We start from the raw sequence: 18,210 nt of genomic DNA, 5'->3' as shown, positions 1-18,210 counted from the left end.
CTCTGCCCCCGAGACCCCAATGCCCGGCCTGTCTGGAAAGCTCTGCTGGCCTGGCCTCCGTCCCCACTGGTTTCTGAGCAGATTTCCGTTCTCTTCCCTCCCATTGTCCTCCAAGCACAGCCCGCTGCCTGCTGCCTCTGCTCCCTCGGCCCGGGGCCAGTCCCCAAGGCCCACTGGGGAGCCGGGGCATCATGCTGAGGCTCTGGGAGGCCCGGCCCCTGCACCGAGAGTTTAGGGAATAGAGGGAGGTCTCCTCCCAGCTCTCTTGGGGGGAATTAGAGGCTCAGTGAGGGGGCTCAGACAGGCCTGGATTTGAATCCGCGCTCAGCCACTCATCAGCTGTGTAAACAAATCATCAACTGTCTCTGGGTCTCAGTCTCCTCATCTTTAAAATGGGAATGATAATGGGACCTTCCTGCCAAGGGTCTTGCAGGGAGTAAGAGGGATGTTACATCATAAGTCCTCTCCCTGGTGCCTGGCACCACAGCAACTGGCCTGTTCGTGCTAGAGATGGGTGGGGGCTCTGGGAGGCAGTAGAGGCTGTGAGCAGGTACCTGTGGTGTGGTGCGTTGGACTTGCAGAGGGAGAGAACATACCTCAGGATACAAAGTGGAGTGGGGGAAAGGGAGATGGGGAGGGAGGTCAGGGATAATTGGGTGGGGGACACAGGGTCTAACTGCAATTTGTGATAATGGGCATGCTGCCAGTATGGATCTGGCCATCATAGTTTGGGCACGAGTGGTGACAATCATCTTTGCATCTCATGAATATTCATAACTAATAAAAAATTAAATTAAAAATTTTTTTAAAAGAAGGTACCTGTGGGACAGGGAAGGTCAGTCAGAGTGGCCCAACAATGGTGCCAAGGCCCCAGAATGCCCTCTCTCTTCTTGGCAGGTCAGATGGCAGCAAAAGCAGACAGAGGAAAGCCCTCCCCACCCACTCCCCCAACACACATGCCAGTGGAAACCCCCAGCCCCAACCCTGGAAGCACCCCATCTCATAGTCAGGTGTTGGCCCAGGAGACCAGGCCAGAGGAGTGGGTCCAAGGCTGACCTTATGGCCCCCAGCAGCCCCAGACTCCCCCTCTTCTAGAACAGCCAGGGGAACTCAGCTCCACGCTTGGCCAGCAGAACTCGTCTGTTTGACTTTAGAAGGCTTGACAAGACAGGGGACTGCCTCTTTACACCTGGACATCGAAGGCGTGGGGAAGACAGGACAGGATGGGCCCTTGTAGTTCAGCCGGCTCCACCCCTCTTCCCAGACGGGGTCCACAGCATCACCTCTGCAGCCTTGGAGCCGACCCTCCACTGTCTTGCTATGTCCACCTCTGTCTCTGCTCTTTCTGTCTCCCCAGCCCCACCCCAGCTTGCAGAGAGGCAGGGAGGAGTGGTAGTTAAGAACACAGGTTTTGATACTGCATGTCCTCACTCATAAGTGGGGGCTGAGAGAGAAAGAAGGGAGGAAGGAAAGACCACAGTGGTGCATTGGACTTGCAGATGGGAGAGAACAGACCTAGGGTTGCTGGGGGTGGAAGCAGGGAGGGGAAGGGAGGTTGGGGAGAGGTCAGGTGGAGGACCTGGGGAATAATTGCAATTTTTGGTAACGGGCATGCTGATAGTATTGATCTGATCATCACATCTTGGGCACAGGAGGTGACAGTCAACTTTTGCCCCATGAATATACATAAACAATAAAAAAAAGAAAGAAAAGAAAAACAGACTTTGGAGCCAGACTGCCTGGTTTGGATCTCAGCCTTGCCACCCATCAGTCAAGTGGACCGTAAGCCTCAGGCTCCCCGTCTGTGAAGTGGGTTAATGATGACAATGAGTTGTCCTCACCAGGGAGACTGGAATGGGTTAACACAAATCAGCCCTCAGAATGGCCAGTATCTGGCCCCCAGTGAATCATGCAATAAATGCGAGCCCTCGCTGTTTCTGTATTTGTGTCTCTGTCCTGCGTGTCTGTTGACTCAAATTTTCCGTGGGTAAGGAGGTACAGAAGGAGGCATGCAGCTCTGTGGTTTAAACTGCCTGCTGCTCCAGGGCCCCCAGGCAGGAGGCTATAGCCATAAAGGATTCCTTTCAGTGGGGGCCAGTGATGCTCCGATAAAGCTTGACCACAGGATGCAGAGTCATCAGACGCTGCGCACACAACACAGCCCAGGCCTCGAGGCTGGGCCAGCACCAGAGTCGAGGCTGTCTGGGCAGGCAGGCACAGGCCCTAGCCCCAGGCTTTGGCGGCGGTTCTCCAAGTGCCCAGCACCCTTCTCCCCTGCTTCCCTCCTTGCTCCCACCTGCCCCCACTCTGCACGCCAGAAATCTGGCCTCTACCCCACGGCTCTTCATACCTCCTATCATAGGAGGCTCAATCTGCAAATACGGCATCACAGAATCCTAGAATCTTGGAATTACAGGGCTTTAGTGTAGAGCTAGGACGTGGTCTAACACAGCCTTGGGCTCTTTGCAAGAATAACCTCTGTCATATTCCTGACAGAGAGCAGCCCTTCCAGCTTGGATCCCTCTGTGATGGAGAGCTCACTACCACAATGGCAGTGGCTTAAGACTCCGACATGTTTTCACTTGTTAGAGTAACATGTCCTTAGTGAGGTTGGAAGAGCCTATAACCCCATTGAAGAGGAACCAGTTCAGCCACCTTCCCGTGTGTGTGTGTGCCCAGGCAGTCCCTTGCCTCCGAGGTGATCTTTTCCTGCATGCCAGTCCTGGTTCTCTCAGGGGACCTGCTTTCCCAGGCTCTCTTCTCTGAGTCTGGGGCTTCTGGGGAGACATCCAGCCCCCATCTTGCCAAACACGGGTGTTGATAGGAAAGCAGGGAGAAGGAAGGGCTCCTGGGAAGTGACAGCAGGCTGGTCGTGTAAGGTAGGCTCCATGACAGGGACCCAGAGCAGTCCCCCCATAGTCAGTGGATTCCATGCAGTGCCCAAGGCACCCCAAGAGGGGGTGGACAGGCACCCCAGGGGGTCCCAGAGGCTCTTTCAAGCAAAGCCAAGAGGCTGCTGTGTGAGTTGGTGCAGAGTGGCAGCTGTCACCACAGAAGATGTGTCCAGATTATGTCAAAACTAAGCTATTCCAAGGCAGTCCCCTGGAGAAGTCCTGTGAGCTGTGCCATCCAGAAGGGAAGGGTGAGCCCTCCACACACAGAACCCCCACCTCAGGACAGGGAACCCCTGACTGCAGACCCCGCTGGGCATGGGGCCTTCCAGATGTGCAGCCAGCATTCTGCCGCCTCAGAGACGACGGGGTGGAGCTGCAGCCAGGGGCCCAGATGGGCTGCGTTAACCTGGGAACAGGCTCTTTGGGCCCAGATGCACTGTGTTTAGCAGGCTAGCCAGCTTTGGCCTCCAGATGCGGGCCTGGGGTGGGGGTGGAACACAGCTCCAGATGTGCGCCATGTGAGCAGGAGTGCCTGCAGGGCCCAGCTACAGCACCCAGGCCGAGACTGGGCCAGGGGACCTCCCCACTCATACCCACCCCAGCACCCCCAATCTCAACCCACCAGCCCCTGAGCCAAGAGGGGTTCAAGGTTCACAAAAACTCAGACTCAGAAGTTGGCAGCCCAAAGGGACCCTTATCAGAGGATCAGGGACAGAGCCTAGGGGCATACCCAGGGTTACACAAGCCAGGGACAAGCAGGACCCCAATGGGAGTAGAGGGTCTGGAGTCCCTCAAACCACAGGCAGCTTCAGGATGGGGACCTTGGGGCTCTCCCCACCCTCCCTCAGACACACATGACTAAGTGACCTGGACAGCCCTGCTGAGCAGTGGGAAGCACCGTTTTGCCCTTCGAGGTAGGGTCAGGGGACACAGTCCTGCCCAGAGGATCTCAGAGGATGTAGTCTGGACCCAAGGGCCTCATCCCACAACCTCCTCTGGCTCCACCTAGCTAGGTGGAGTCCAATCCTGGGAACCCAGCGGCCAAACCGAGGTGGTCACAGAGGGCAAGGAGGGGAAAGAGGGAGAGGCACCCCACCCCCGAGCGGGGGCTTGACATGGCATCTGGGGAAGGCTCGGCCCCCTCCCACCAGCCACAGGGCCACCCACATAGAGGACCGAGGTCTCCCAGCAGCCCCCTCCTCAGTATCAGGAGCTGCCCAAGGTCAGCTGCTCCCTCCCCCCCCCAAGAGGTACAGCTGAGAGGTCAAGGGTGAGGGCAAAGGTCAGGACCATGGGAAAGCACCCCACCCACCCCCATCGTCTAAGCTCCACATCTGCACAGTGGCCCCAGCTGTGGACTCTGAGACAAGAGGGCCGGTCGCTGCAGCAGGCAGAAGTCAGAGGTCAAGCCTGCCACAGGGCAGCTGCCAGGAGGTCCAGCGAAGTCTCTGAGTGGGAAACAGCCCCTGGACCCCACCGTGGGGAGGGGTGAACAGGCATAGCTACCCCTGGGCTCCTTCTGACCCTGTCCTGGTGAAGCAGCCCAGGAGAGGGAGGCAGGCCACACAGTCTGGCCCGGGTAGGGAGCTGAGCTGAGGCGAGAAACACTAATAGGTTATGTCAGGCGAGCGCTCAGGGGAAGGGGCCTCGCCTCTCAGCTCTGGCAGCCCCACCTGGGGTTGGAGCCCAAGAGCCGGGCCTGGAAGAGGCGCTGGCTTGTTCCTGAGAGCGGCCTGAGGGCTGTGAGGGGGAAGGCAGGACAGGGATGAGCCACCACCCGCTGTGGGGCCTGGGGCAGCATGGGGGGGCGGTAGTAAACAGAGAACCCTCTCATGGTGGGGAGGGGGGAGCTTCTTTTGTGGACGAATCTGCCCAAGCTTGCATGTGGCTAGGCTTGGTGGGGAGCATCCTCAGGAGGCTCTCTCACTTCCTCCTCTGCCCAGATCCCTACCCCAGGGCAGCAGGATCCCAGCCCCAAATCAGGGGATCTCTTACTGCGCCCCCCCTCCCCGACTCCCACTGCTCTGCCTGGGCTCTGCCAGGCACTCTCTCATGCTACAATCTGCACCTCGACAACCCCTAACCCCATTGCCTTTACTGGGCTCAGATGGGGTCAGGAGCTAGGGAACAGGGAGAGGCCTGACAATAAGGAGGGAGGGAGGCTCAGTGCAAGCCGGGCAGGGTGGAAGGGGGGTGGTGAAGGGCCAGACACTCAGGCCTGGGCCTATGGGGGGACTGAGGAGGGGGCCCCTCACCATCATGGCAGGGCAGCCAGGGCCCTGTATGTCTTGGCCGAGTGGGACCCCTGGGCCGCCAGGTATGTAACAATTCCAGCCATTTCCTGCCCTATTAATGAGAAAGGGGCTGATATAAATACACGCTCAGCATAAATAAATACAGGCCAGGCCCAGGACTGCATAGCAGACAGATTGCGTGGAGCTCTGGCCCGCCCTCCAGCCAGCTCCCCCCACCCTTGCCACAGCCCCCCCCCCACCCCTCACTTGTTTTCCTCCCGCAGGCCTGAGACAGATGGACTGACTGCCCTCACCCAGGGCCTCGGAACCAGGTCCCTGCAGCCCCTGGAAAGGTGGCAGGTCTAGGAGAGGGAGCAAGGGGGCTGGGGTCCTGAGAGCCTCCCGCACCAGCCCCAGTGGGTACTGTACTGGCATGGACAGGCAATGTCCCTGGGAGGGCCAGGGTGCCATGATGGCACCTGCTCACAGGTGAGGAAACTGAGGCTCACAGAGTTGAGTAACTTGCTCAAGGTCACACAGCCAAAAAGTTGTGGACACAGGATCCAAACCCAAGGCTCTCTGGCCGCAAGGCCTCTCTGCTCTGCCCACTGTTGTGTGGGGCAGCTAAGGGCAGACTCTGGCCTTTCTCTCTTCCTCCCAAGCACTGGCCTCAGAGGGGTAACAGGGTCCTTAGAAGACCCAGGGGACTTAATTTCAAGTCCCAAAAGCACGAGCAGCAACACCCCAGGAACGGGGGATTTGGGGAGGCAGATCTCCGCTAGAGCAAGGGCCCTGGTGACAGAGCTGCATGTACGGGAGGCCTGGCTCCTCTCCAGGCTACCGCCCACCTGCAGCATTCAGGAGCAAGGCCTGGGCATTGAGGCTGTCTAAATGCCAGCACTCTCACTAGGGATCATCCCACCTACCCCACATTGCACAGATCAGGAAACTGAGGCCCAGAGCAGGAAGAGCTGCATCCAAGGTCACACAGGGAGGCAGGGGCAAAGCCGTTGAATCCAAGCACACGTCCCCCAGCCCAGGCCTTCTCCTTGGGGCTTGGGCTCAGGATGAGAAGGGCCATCTCCACCCACAGGGCTCCTCTTGCTCAGAGTGGTCCCAGTTCCCCAGCCGGGGCGCTTCCAGAACAGACAGACTCCAGGTGTAGGCCTGTATCCCAGGACCCAACCTGGGGCCCTGCCCAGGGCAAAATCAGCAACAGTGGCTAAGAGCCCCAGGTCCAGAAAGACCAGGAACCTGACAAAGCTACTACAGCAAAGGTCAGATCTGGGGCCAGAACCCAGAACACTCCTGTCTTCCAGGACCAGTTCAAATGCCCCCTCGTTCAGGAAGCCTTCTCAGCTACCCCAGCCCTAAGGAACAGCTCCCAGTCTGTTCCCAGCCCTTGGGCAACAATGCAAGCGAGATTGTACTTTGTCTTCAAGCCACTGCATTCTTCTCTTACCAGCGGGTGCTGCAAGCAGACACTTGGCTGAAAGCACTGCCATACTGGCCGTTCATACTGCAGAGCCCCGGCATGGAAAATGGACACTAGGCCTTTTGCAAAGTTGCATTCCCATCACCACAGCTGCCAACAATTTGAGAACCACCTGGCTGAGGGGGCCAGGTAAGAGGTGGGCACTCTCAGGGCAGCAGGATCCAAGCCCCAGCTGGTCTTCCAGCTCCACCCACCATCCAGGTCTAGGGCCCAAGCTAGGCCCTCCCTCTGGCAGGCAGGGTCAGTGACCTCTTTATCCTTCAGCCCTTGCCCCAGCCTGGAGCCCCTCCCAGCCCGGTCCCCTCTGCCAAGACTCACTGCAGCCATGTGAGGTCTCAGCCCCAGACCCCCAGGAATGTGGCAGGAAGGTCAGAGAGGGGCTCCCAGGGTAGGGACCTCCCAACCTGTGCCCCTCAGTTCCCTCCCCAAGGCTTCCACCTCTCATGCTGCATCTGTGGGAATAGCAGGAACCAGAGGTGAGCTGAACAGCCTCCATGCAGCTGTTAGAAAGGACAGGACATTCAGATCCCTGTACCGGCCCACCAAAAAAAAAAAAAATAGGACAGGACGATCCACATAGATTGACTTGGACACAGGTGGGTGGCATTTGTCACATGCAAAAAAAAAAAAAAAAAAAAAAAAACTGCCCTGGGAACCAGAATGAACAGGGGGAAAGCAGGGAGGAGCTCTCTGGAACCTTCCCCACACTCTGGCTTGGGAGTGGGTGAAGGGTGACAGTTAACTCTCAGGAGGCCACTCCTTCCCCTTCTCTCGGCAGGACAACTCCCCAAGGACAGTGTCTGGGGGATCTGACCCACTGTCACCTGAGCTGCCAAAGCCACCTCAGCCATCCCTGCAGCAGGACCCTGTGTCCTTATTCACAGGTAAGGGGGAGGGCTAAGAGGTTGGATGTTTCCCTTCTTCCCAGGGAGATGGATGGTCCTTCAACAGATGGGCGGGTGGGGGATGGAGGGATGGATGGGGGGATGGATTTGTGGGAATGGATAAGTGGCTAGGTGTGTGAATACATGGACAGGCTAGTTGCAGACTCCAGTCACTATTCTCAAAGGAATTTTTTGAATCTCTAAAATATGAGGCCCTGGCACCCCCCAGAGGTCAGAGTCTCTAACTGCCCATCTCGTCTAAAACCCTGAGCAACAATAGTCCTAACAACCAGGGGCATAGACCTAGACAAAGTCAGAGGTTCAGGGACAAAAAGCCTAGAGACCCATGCTGGCTCCACCCTTGACTGACTCTGTGACCTTGGGAAAGCTCTGGGGTTCAATTTCTCATCTGCAAAATGGTGCTAATCAAACCTAATGCCTGTGTTGCTAGGAGATTTAAACCAAATTCTGTGTAAAGTGTTTGAGAAGGTTGATATCTGGCACATGAAAGGTGCTCACAGAATGTGATTTCCTTCCCAGAGGCAGCGGCCCTGGGCACACGTGCACAGGCACACACACACATACACACACATGCACACATGTGCACACGCATGCACACACACACGTGCTTGCACACATGCATGCACACACAGAACATCCCTCCAGCCCATTAGGGAAGAGGGACAGTGAGACCCTACACCAGGGCAGAACAGGAAAGACAGATGGGGACACATTTATTCTGCAGGGGTTCCATGTTCTGGCAGGCCTGGCCCAGCCTCGGGGGTCAAGGGCTCAGGGATTTGGGACTCCAACAAGGGCCCTGAGGACTCCTGGGATTCAGCCTCCTGGGCCTGGGCCAGCTGGGCCGTGTGCTCAAAGGCAGCCTGCAGCAGGTGGGAGGCGAGGCAGGTGGTCCAGGTGACGAGATAGGCCAGGTGACAGGAGGTGAGCACGGCCATGCTCTCTACCCACCAGTACAGACGTTTCAGCAGCACCAGGAACTCCAGCACCATGCGGTTCTCCAGGAGGGCCTGGATTGGGCAAGAGGAAAGGCAGGTGGCCCCAGGAGCTCACAGGATGGCACTGCCTGGCTGCAGGCCCCCCAGCCTGGCCCTGGCCATGCCCCATGCCCCAGGCCTGCCCTCAAAAGCCCTGCCTACACCCTGGCCCACCCACCTTCCTGGGCAGCCAGCCCAGGCTGCAATGGTGGGCCTTCTGGCATAGCCTCCAGGTCAGTAGCAGCAGCAGCAAAGCCAACAGCATTAGGCTGTGCAGACATGACAGAAGCAGGTCCTTCCAGGGGGCCACACACAGGCCCAGCCATTCCCAGGCACTTCGCCGTGGCAGGGCCAGGCCCAAGCCCCGGGCACAGTCCAGCACACCTACCCACATCAGCCTGGGTCCCCGCAACACCAGCCACACAGGGACCCGCATCAGGGCCAACCCCGCCCGTAGAGCCTGGCCCAGGGGGCAGGCTGAGATGCCTGGGACTGGGGGAGCCTGCCTGTTGCAGGAGCCCCTGGCCTCCTGGGCCAGCCCAGACACCCAGTGATTGAAGAGAATGATCTTGAGGAGCAGAAAATTGTAGAGGTGGACTCGGTTCTCGACCACCTGCAGGAGGAGGAGAGATAATCATCACGCATCATCACCACCTGGGGGCAGGAACCCAATGTTTGCTCTAGAGGTGGGCTGCTGGGCCACCATGGCCAAGATCCTCCCCGTCTTGAGGCCTCAGTTTCCCACACACAAGGGTGATTGTGTTCACTTTTAAGGACTCCTTTTTCAGGAGAGAGCTTTAGAAGGTATTTCATGTAATATTTGGTTTTCTTTACATTGGATTTAAATGATTATTTACAATACTCTAGACTGAAGGAGGATGCAGTATTATTATTTTTATATAAGAAGTGATCTCCCCTTCAATTCTGCAGGATTTGAACCTAGGTCAGCTGTCTTGTAAATTGCCTCCTGGCATCATGAGGGCAGCTGAAGACAAAGGGCAGTGTCTTAGGGATAGAGAGATGGGAGAGACATGGGGGGAGGTGGCAAAATTCAAGACAGACCTACTGAGAGGGATGAAGGAGCGGGAGGGACCCAGGAAGACTTCCAAATTTCTGATCAGGGTGACAGGTTGGACAACGGTGTCTCCCATGTACTGAGATAAAGCACACCAGTGTGGGGTTGGGCAGGGGAAAGAGGCTGTAAAGGAGAAAGCTTTACCTGAATCCTGGAATTGAAAGGCCTTCATTGTAGGCCCAAAGCCCCCAGCCCTTGAGTGGCACCAGTCCACCAATCTGGACCACCTGTCCCCCCACCCCATGTCCACAGGACCAGTAGAGCTTGGGTCCTGGAGCCTCTAAGGGACCAAGGTGGGAGGCAGCCATCTGAGGGTGTCTCGTGCCCCATTCATGGGCTGGAGTTCAGGGGGTGGAGCTCTGCTGGGAAAAGCAGAAGAGCAAGGGGCCTGGGGAGGAGAGGAATTAGATGGAGGTGGGAAATAGGAACCAACCTCCAGATCATGATGCTGAGACCAAGGAGGAGGGAAACCTATCGTATTCCACATGATCCTACAAGATTGGTTTTATAGAAGAGGAAACAGAGGCTCAGAGAGGTGAAGCAATTTGCCCAAAGTCACACAGCTAAAGAGTAGAACAGTTGAGTTTCAAATCCGGTTGTGTTTGTCTGTCTCCACTACACCATGTTACCTCCCCTTTCCATGCCACAGTAGCAGACCCAGGGGGCCCCCTTCTGATAACTCAGCCCACTGAGGGGTTGTGATTTTAGGCATTTGCTTATTTAAAAAAGAAGAATGGGAGCTATCCAGCTAGCTCAGTAGGTTAGAGCGTAGTGTTAATAACACCAAGGCCAAAGGGTTGGATCCCCATACTGGCCAGCCACCAAAAAAAAAACACAAATGGGGGGCAATGCTTAAACCACAAGAGTGACCCACTATAGAGAAAATTCCAGCACTATGGTTTTGGGGTGGAGCTTCTGGGGGCTGACAGATTATTCCTGGAGGCAGAAAGTCACCTAGTTTCACCGAGCAGAACAGGTAGAGCTTGGTCCAGCAGCTCTGAGGTGGCTATGAAGGACTGGGTGTGTGGCCCCTGTCCCATTGCCCCCACAGCCCCCACTCACCAGCACTGAGAGCCTCGCCACCTGCAGCAGAACCCCCAAGAGACTGGATCTGACTGGAGGGACAGCCTCCATGTCTGGCCTCCTCCACTCCTCCAGCTGGGAGAAGCAGAGTGACCTCACAGATGCCACAGGGTGAGGGCCAAGTTACCGTGGGGACCCTGTTGCCACAAGAGACCCCCCCCCTTTACCTGGCTCCTGCCCCTTCACTGCTCTGAGACTCAGTCCAAGTCCAGCCACATCATGGTCGGGGGGGGGTTCTGGCCCCTTGGAGCAAGTTTCCTTTGGGTTGGAATCCCCTGAAGGAGACTGTAGGACAAGAATTCAAGGGCAGTTCATTTATTTGGTAGGAGGTCCTCACAAGCATCCACAGGAGAGAAAGAGAGGGGCGGGGCAGAAGGAAGCTTACATTGGGGGTGTTTGTGAGCAGGCTTGACTTCAGGCAGCTGGGGCTCAGTCTGGCTTGGGGAGCCCTGGGAAATGGCACAGAACACACCTGGGGTTACCCTACCAAGGAGCATGAAAACTGAGGTATGCATCTTCCATGTCCTGTCCATTTCCTGTTGGACATTAGCTCCCCCCAACCTCCAACCTGCCCAGCGCAAGCGCTGGAGAAAGCCCTCAAGCACGTGATTAGGGGCTTGCAGCAGGCTCAGTGTGTTGGGAAACTGAGGCTGAGAGTAGGTGGGGGCTACATCTTCCCACACCCTTGCAAATCTCAAAGCATGGGAAATACAAACCTTTACCCCCGGGCCACAAGGGACACGATGCGTGGAGGCAGACAGAAGCCTCTGCTGCCCAAACCTGAAGGCTCCCACCTAAGAATCACCCTCATTCATTCTTCTTACATTTTGCTGAAGTCTGGTCCCCAGCCACAAAGCAAAGAGATGACGTCGTGTCCTTCATTCTCTGAGATCTTAGTGACACCTCAGTGGTGAGGTGGTTCGGGAATAGGTTCGGGAGGGCAGAAGAGAAATTGTGCCTCTGGGTGCCCTGGAGAGGGGCAGGGACTGAGGCAAAGGGGAAAAACCGCTGCATTACTGCTCCTTCCCACCCCCTAGGGCCACAAAGAGGCAAGCAGGAGTCCACAGGCTGCCTGGAGCATCGGAGAGTGGCCAGAGCTGTTGATTAGGGTCGAAGGCTTGGAACTTAGGAGAATTGGGAACACTGGTAACAGTGTTTCTGATGCCATGAAAAAAAGAGACTGTGGGCTTGTTTGGGCGCAGTGAGGATGGGAGAGGGACCCCCAAAAGAGGAGTGATTAGAGGAAGGGGAGAACGCCCTGGGGAAGGGGGTTGGAAAGACCTAGGAGGCTGCAGGACCAGGCTTCCATGCCTTTTAATTTTTTTTAAAAAGCACTCCTTCTGGTAGACAGGGTGCTGTGAGTGCAGGGCTCTGTGAAAAGAGGGCCCCTCTGTGCAGATTGGAAGGGTGGGTGTCACCCCCACCATTGCACATAGCATAATTTTAGCCCCCACTCACCCCCTTGGCCTGGCACCCTTTTGCAGTATACACCTGTCCAACTCTACATGACAGCCTGCCTTGAGGAGTCCCTGGGATGCCAATACTGACCTTTTCCCAGGGCAGTCCTGTTCACCCACTGGCAAGAGCTGGAGTCTGGAGGGTGGAGCGTGCAAAGTCCCTTACTCCATCCTCAGCCCTCACTCCTCCCTCCCCATTCTCTATTTCTGCAACACTTTGGCACTGAGGGGCCACTGGGGCTTCAGAAAGGCCTCCTTGAACAGAAGGTGGGTGGTAAGGTCAGCAGGGTCCGCATGTGTCATGGAATATTCTTCTAAATGACAGGAGCCATTTAAGAGCCAAAGCAGCAGGGCTAATGGAGATAGCTGTGGGCTTTAGCACCGTCTTTCTGGCTGCACAAGGAGGCTAGCTGGGGGCAGAGGAGGAGACTGGGGGAGGGAGCCAGAAAGGAATCCAGAAAAATAAATCTTCCAGGCATGAGATGATGGGAGGTGCACCAGGGTTGTGGTCCCGGTAGTGAAGAGAAGAGGACAGACGCCAGAAATCTGTAGAAGACAGAACTGACAGAATTGGAGGATGTCAACAAGTTAGCCGGCCAGAGTCCCGTGGATGCTGGGAGAAGGCACAAGTCTCCTGGGTCAGAGATGAAGGACAATTTATTACTCACAGCAATCGTAGTGACTACCATATAAGCACTTTGCATTCATTCCTTGAGTCCCAAACCCCCCAGGGTGGCGTGAAGAGGGCCAGATGATGCCTGGCAGTACACCCAGTGGGCGGGTGACAGCAGAAGAATGCTGAGCTGAAGAGCCCGAATATTTTATAATGGGCAGCAAGCAGACCTGTCCTCTGCCCCACAGGGAGTCACTCTGTGTTCCAAGGTTGTTTGACATACAGACATCCTTCAAAAGAAAGTCCAGGACAAAGGACAATCACAAACGCTTCACTCCCGAGGCATGCAGAATTGTGTCCCAACAGAGGAACGAATAGGAAAAGGAAAAGTGAGGCAGAGGGCAGGGGTCCCCGTCACAAGGCTTGGGTGAAGGGTGGATGGGGGTGCTGCCCACCGAGATGGGGGCAGGGGAGAGGAGGAGCAGGTCTGGGGGGAAAGATTGCTGGGAGTCAGATGGTGGTGGCTGAAACTTGCATCTGGTTTCTCCCCTCTATCTATCCTCTTTGGCTTGGCCCCCCACGTGCAGCCAGCATCACCATTCCCAGAATCCCACTGTCACTAAGGCTGAGTTGTGACCGAACTGCATGTAGCCAAGGCATGTAGCCAAGGCAAGAGCTGCCCCACTGCCCCTAAAGGTGGCCCCACTAGGATGCCAGGCCCAGGTCTCACTCTCAGCTCTAGTCACCTGCCCTCCCTCTCAAAACATACCCACATTAGAGCCCTCATCTTGGTCTCCAAGCTCAATTTCAGCAAGGCCCCTCTGTGGCTCTATGGCTGCCCAGACCACAGGAAGGGAGGGACACAGAGGGAACCACAAAGCCTGGACATGGAGTGACAGAAGTCAGGGGCTTCCCCTGGAGTGTGAAACCAAATCTGGACCTCCCCCTAGGCCAGCTTGGAAGAGTAGTCCCAACCACGCAGTCCCACGAGCCAGAAACCCATGTCACTCTGTCACCTTCCTTTCTCGCCTTCCTGCCAAGCCACCTCTGAAGGCAAGGACCAGGAATCTTGCTCACTACCGTGTCCGTGCCTGGAACAGTGCTGCATAGAAGGCGCTCTATATGTATGTGATGAATTAAGGAACAAATGAATAATGGCCCTACCTGTCACGTTGGACACGGGGGGGGGGCGAGCAGCAGGAGCTACAGGAGGGGCCCTCAATTGAGATCCTTCAGCTGGGAGCCCTCCACCCACCCCTTCTCTTTCCTACTCCGCACTAGGTTCAAGGCCACCGGCGCACTGTTACGCCTTGCAGGGTAACAGGGCGGGCTGGGTGCGAGAGCCCAGTTATCAGTGGCCGCTGCCTTGCACAACGCGAGGGGACGCCATTCCCGGGTCCCTGCCCCGCTCGGTGGAGGCTCAGTCCCCAGCCGCGTCCGACTTCCCGCCGCCGCACCCGGGGCTCTCGGGCGCGCTCCCCGGCGGGCGCGGGGCGGCGGGCGGCCGCGTGGGGGCAGCAGACACCGGGCGCTTGGGGCGAGTTGGTGACAAGTTTCCAATTGTTTGTTTTGTCCCCTCAGCCTGCGAGGCCGGTTTCCCTGCGACAACAACGTCAACGTCGCGTCACCCCAACGAGCTCGGCCTGTGCAGGTCTAGTCATGCCTGGGTTGCTGGAAGCAAAACCACCGAGAATTGATCGGAACCATATTCTTCCTCTTTATTCCACATTCCAGTGTGAAAACTTCATTTTATTTCTAATCTTTACTCTTTTTTTCAGAAGCACACATAAATGATAGATATGTCTTCATACTTATTGAAACTTGTAATTTTTTTTCTAAAGATGGCTTTATCCAAGCCACTTAAATGCAAATATTATAATTTTAAAAATCATGAAAATAGGAGGGACCATATCCTGGCTAAGGGAAAAGGTTTCAGTTGGACAGATTTGGGTTTGAACTGACCTCTGCCATTTATTTACAAGTCTGTGACCCTGGACAAGCTCCCACCCCAAGTTTCTTTATTTGTAAAATTGAGATATACTTAGTAGAACCTACTAGGGGAGTTAGAGGGAGAAGTCCATGAAATAGGGTCTGTGATGTGCTTTTGGACACTGATTAGAGGCTTGTGAGTAGTGCCTCTAATAGTGGATGAAAAAGAATTCAAGAACTTTTTAAAACAATAAGCTACAAAGTGGACAAAATTGCTTTAATATATATGCAAACTTGTAAAAAGAAATCACCTGAGGTGCACAAATTTTATTAACTCATGAACCAACATGTGGAAATAATCATTTTAACCAAACTGCTTTTAGGCAATTCACTTAGGGCACAATATGATTTTGAAATTTAAAAAAGAAAAAGAAAAAACAAAACCAAAAACACTGCCAAATGTGAAGAAGGATCACTGCTACCTTAAAATTATTTCAAAATTTTTAACATAAAAATGGATGAAAATATTTTATCAATGTTCTTTAAAGGGATATAAAGTTGTCAAACCATCTATTGTTCAAAAACATTATTTGTCCCTAAATAAAATGCAAGGAACAGATTCCAAGTCATACCTGTGAGGTACAAAAATCATTCACATGAAAAACAGCAATGGGAAATACGCATAATTTTCACCAATTTATTTATCGATCAGTTTGTTCAGAACCAGTGCTTTTAGCATGACCAGCTCTCCTAGACCTTTCTCAGGTTCATTCTTCCACACCTACCTCATTTCAATCACTGCCTGTCTACTTGCTCTTTTCTCTATAAGGCCTCTCATGTCCTAATGAAAATGTTCCTCCAGGGCCCCCTCATCTCTCCATTTTACCGTGTTGTTGAAAGAAGTCCCGCAGCCACTTCATGGCCCCCTGGAGCCACCAGCCATGTAGTCCTCACCTCCCCAGCGCCACTGCCCTGGTCTGAGGCACAGATAAACTCTTTGTTGTTGAATTTGAACCATGAACAAAGCTACAAAGCAGCGATGGCTGGGAGAAATGTTGGCAACCCACAAAACAGTCCAAGGATCAGTTTCCAGAATCTACAGAATACCCATGGAACTCCTGCAAATCAATAAGGCAAAAGCAAATGACCCACACAAAATTTCAGTTAGACGAGATCTGTTGCACATCATGGTGACTCTCGTTAATAACAATATATTGTATACCTGAAAATTGGTCAGAGAGTAGATTTTAAGTGTTCTTACCACAAATAAACAAGTATGAGAAATAATGCATATGTTAGATAGCTTGACTTAGCCATTTCACATGCATACATATGTCAAAACATCGTGTTGTACACCATAAATATATACTGTTTTTAACTTGTCAGTTAAAAAACAAAGAAAAAAAAAAAAATGACCCAAGGGAACACAAGGGCAAAGGCAATTCACAGAAGAGGAAACTCAAGGAGCCAATAAAGTTATGAAGAGATGTTCACTCTCATTACTAATCCAGGAGGAATGCAAATTAAAACCGCATGAGATACTATCTCACACTCATTTGCAAAAACAAAAACGTCGGACGGTACACAGTGCCTTGATGAGTGTGTGGGACAACCAGAGCCTCAGACACTGCCCGTGCCCTGGCCCAGCAGTCCCATGGTGGTTTTCAGTCTCTGAGTGTCACCCGCGGTAAGAAAGTTATTGGACAGGCCACCCATTAAACACACATATGAAACTGAAACAAGAAATTAACAAAACAGTAATTACCCTTACCACGTGCAATGTGCTCATCTATGTTCTACTTATTCTGTTTCATGACTGGCTTGATTTGTTTTCCCCACCCTCCAACGGGTTGCAAACCCCAATTTGAAAAGCACTCCTTCCAGAAACATTCACTTGTGAGCGATGAGATATGTAACAGCTGTAGCAACATTTTCCTCCACCAATAGGGAAATGAGTAAATAAACTGGGTGAATGTGTTCCAGGGATGACTAAGCAGAATTCAAAACGAATGAGATCTATATGCATCAATGTGGAAAGATTTTAAAAACATAACATTCAGTGAAAAAGGAAAGTTATGGAGTGATAGTTACAGCATGATAGCATTTATATAAATTTTTTTCATACCCATTATGGATTAGTGTATGTTGTTCTGGACACCTAATATATGTGGAAAAAGATAAAAACAAGACCTAGAAGGTCCCCCCCCCCATTAAGGCGGCAGCCGGTTCCCTAGGACAGCAGATGAAGGAGAGAGGAAGAGGAAAGGAAGCTCCTTTTCTACATTCAAACGTTATGAAGCAGTAATGACAATGCTAACATTTGTTCATTCTGGGGGGTGGCTGCCTGAAAGTTGAAATAAGTCAGTCAAACAAAGATTGAAGGAAGAGTGATCCAGGCCAGAAAGCAGCAGTGCAAAGGCCCTGGGGCAGCCCTGGCACGCTCCAGGAAGAGCAGCGGCCAGGCTGGCAGAGCAAGGAGACAGGAGAGAGAGGAGGATGGTGAGAAATCTGGATTTTACGTTTTAAACAGGGGAGTAAACCCCTGGCTGCTATGAGGTCATTGGACTATATATGGAGGCAAAGGAGGAGTCAGGGAGGATGATGAGGAGGTGACTGTGGGGGTCTGGGCCAGAGGGGAGGTAGATGGGACTGGCATGGCAGGGGCAGTGAGGAGAGAAGGCATATTTTGAGTCTGTGGGACTTGCTGACGTACAGAATGCAGGATGGGAGAAAAATGGCTCTGGCTGAGCCCCCAGGTGCGAGGTAGTTTGGGGATGTTTGCTGAGACGGGGAGGCCGAGCAAGAGCAGATTTGGGAGCAGGAAAAACAGCGAGTCAGGCTGGGCCTTTTGCCAGGAGAGTCCTGTGGCCTCCAAGGGGAAGATGCCAGGTGCAGTTGGAGAGGCAAGTCCAGAGTTCAGAGGAAAGTCAGCGCTAGGAGTCACCAATTTAGGAGTCACCAGCAGATAAATAGTATTTAAAACCATGGGACTAGATGAGATCACTTAGAGAAGAAAGGAGGCTCAGGACTGAGCCCAGGGATCCCCCTAAGTTTAGAGGTGGGGTGAGGAGAGGAGGAGGAGGCAGCCAAGGAGGCAGGAAAGGAGGAAAACCCAAAGGAAGCTTCCCTTGCTGTTTCATCCCCAGCAACCCCACAACAGATCAGCACCAAGATTGCCTGACTCTGTTCCTGACTCCGGCTTTTGCCTAAATCATTGCAGCAGCCTCAGAACCTGCAGTGCACCCAGTCCATTCTCCATACCGCCCGCTGGAGCCATCTGCTTAAATGCAAGCCTGACGCCACCACTCCCCATAGCTCATTCGGGGTTAGAAAGCGAGTCCACAGCCTGGGGACTGTGCTCCCCGTGGCCTGGGTCCTGTGAGATCAGCAGCTAGTCTGGTGGCCACTGCCTGCCATGGGACACAGATGCACAAGGAAGCACGTGGCTGGCCCGCCCCGAGGGGGGCAGGGCTGGAGCCCCTCCTTCCTGGAGGCAGCGCTGGCACCCCACACCCACCCCAGGAAATGCCAGGCTGCGGCTTCTGCAA

At 54.1% G+C, this 18,210-nt stretch overlaps 1 protein-coding gene across 1 annotated transcript; it reads right to left on the bottom strand.

Moving 5' to 3' along the window:
* Nucleotides 1-8,241: 8,241 nt before the first annotated feature.
* TMEM270 (transmembrane protein 270) lies at nucleotides 8,242-10,714 on the bottom strand. The gene is made up of 3 exons (XM_063088417.1): nucleotides 10,643-10,714; nucleotides 8,684-9,118; nucleotides 8,242-8,526 (listed from the first exon to the last, which is right to left on the bottom strand). Exons 1-3 carry the CDS (start codon nucleotides 10,712-10,714, stop codon nucleotides 8,242-8,244), a joined length of 792 nt encoding a protein of 263 aa, XP_062944487.1.
* Between the last annotated feature and the right edge of the window lie 7,496 nt (nucleotides 10,715-18,210).

This window comes from Cynocephalus volans, chromosome 3, assembly GCF_027409185.1.
Source record: "Cynocephalus volans isolate mCynVol1 chromosome 3, mCynVol1.pri, whole genome shotgun sequence".
In the NCBI taxonomy this organism is placed as follows: domain Eukaryota; kingdom Metazoa; phylum Chordata; class Mammalia; order Dermoptera; family Cynocephalidae; genus Cynocephalus; species Cynocephalus volans.
This window is presented reverse-complemented; position numbering and strand designations above follow the sequence as displayed.

What these genes read in the sequence shown, in the direction of transcription:
- TMEM270 (XM_063088417.1), bottom strand. Translation starts at nt 10,714, where the DNA reads ATGGAGGCTGTCCCTCCAGTCAGATCCAGTCTCTTGGGGGTTCTGCTG. An exon ending in TGGCGAGGCTCTCAGTGCTG is followed by an intron (nt 9,119 to 10,642) that starts GTGAGTGGGGGC and finishes CTCCTCCTGCAG; the next exon opens with GTGGTCGAGAACCGAGTCCA. An exon ending in TGGGCTGGCTGCCCAGGAAG is followed by an intron (nt 8,527 to 8,683) that starts GTGGGTGGGCCA and finishes GCCCTCCTGGAG; the next exon opens with AACCGCATGGTGCTGGAGTT.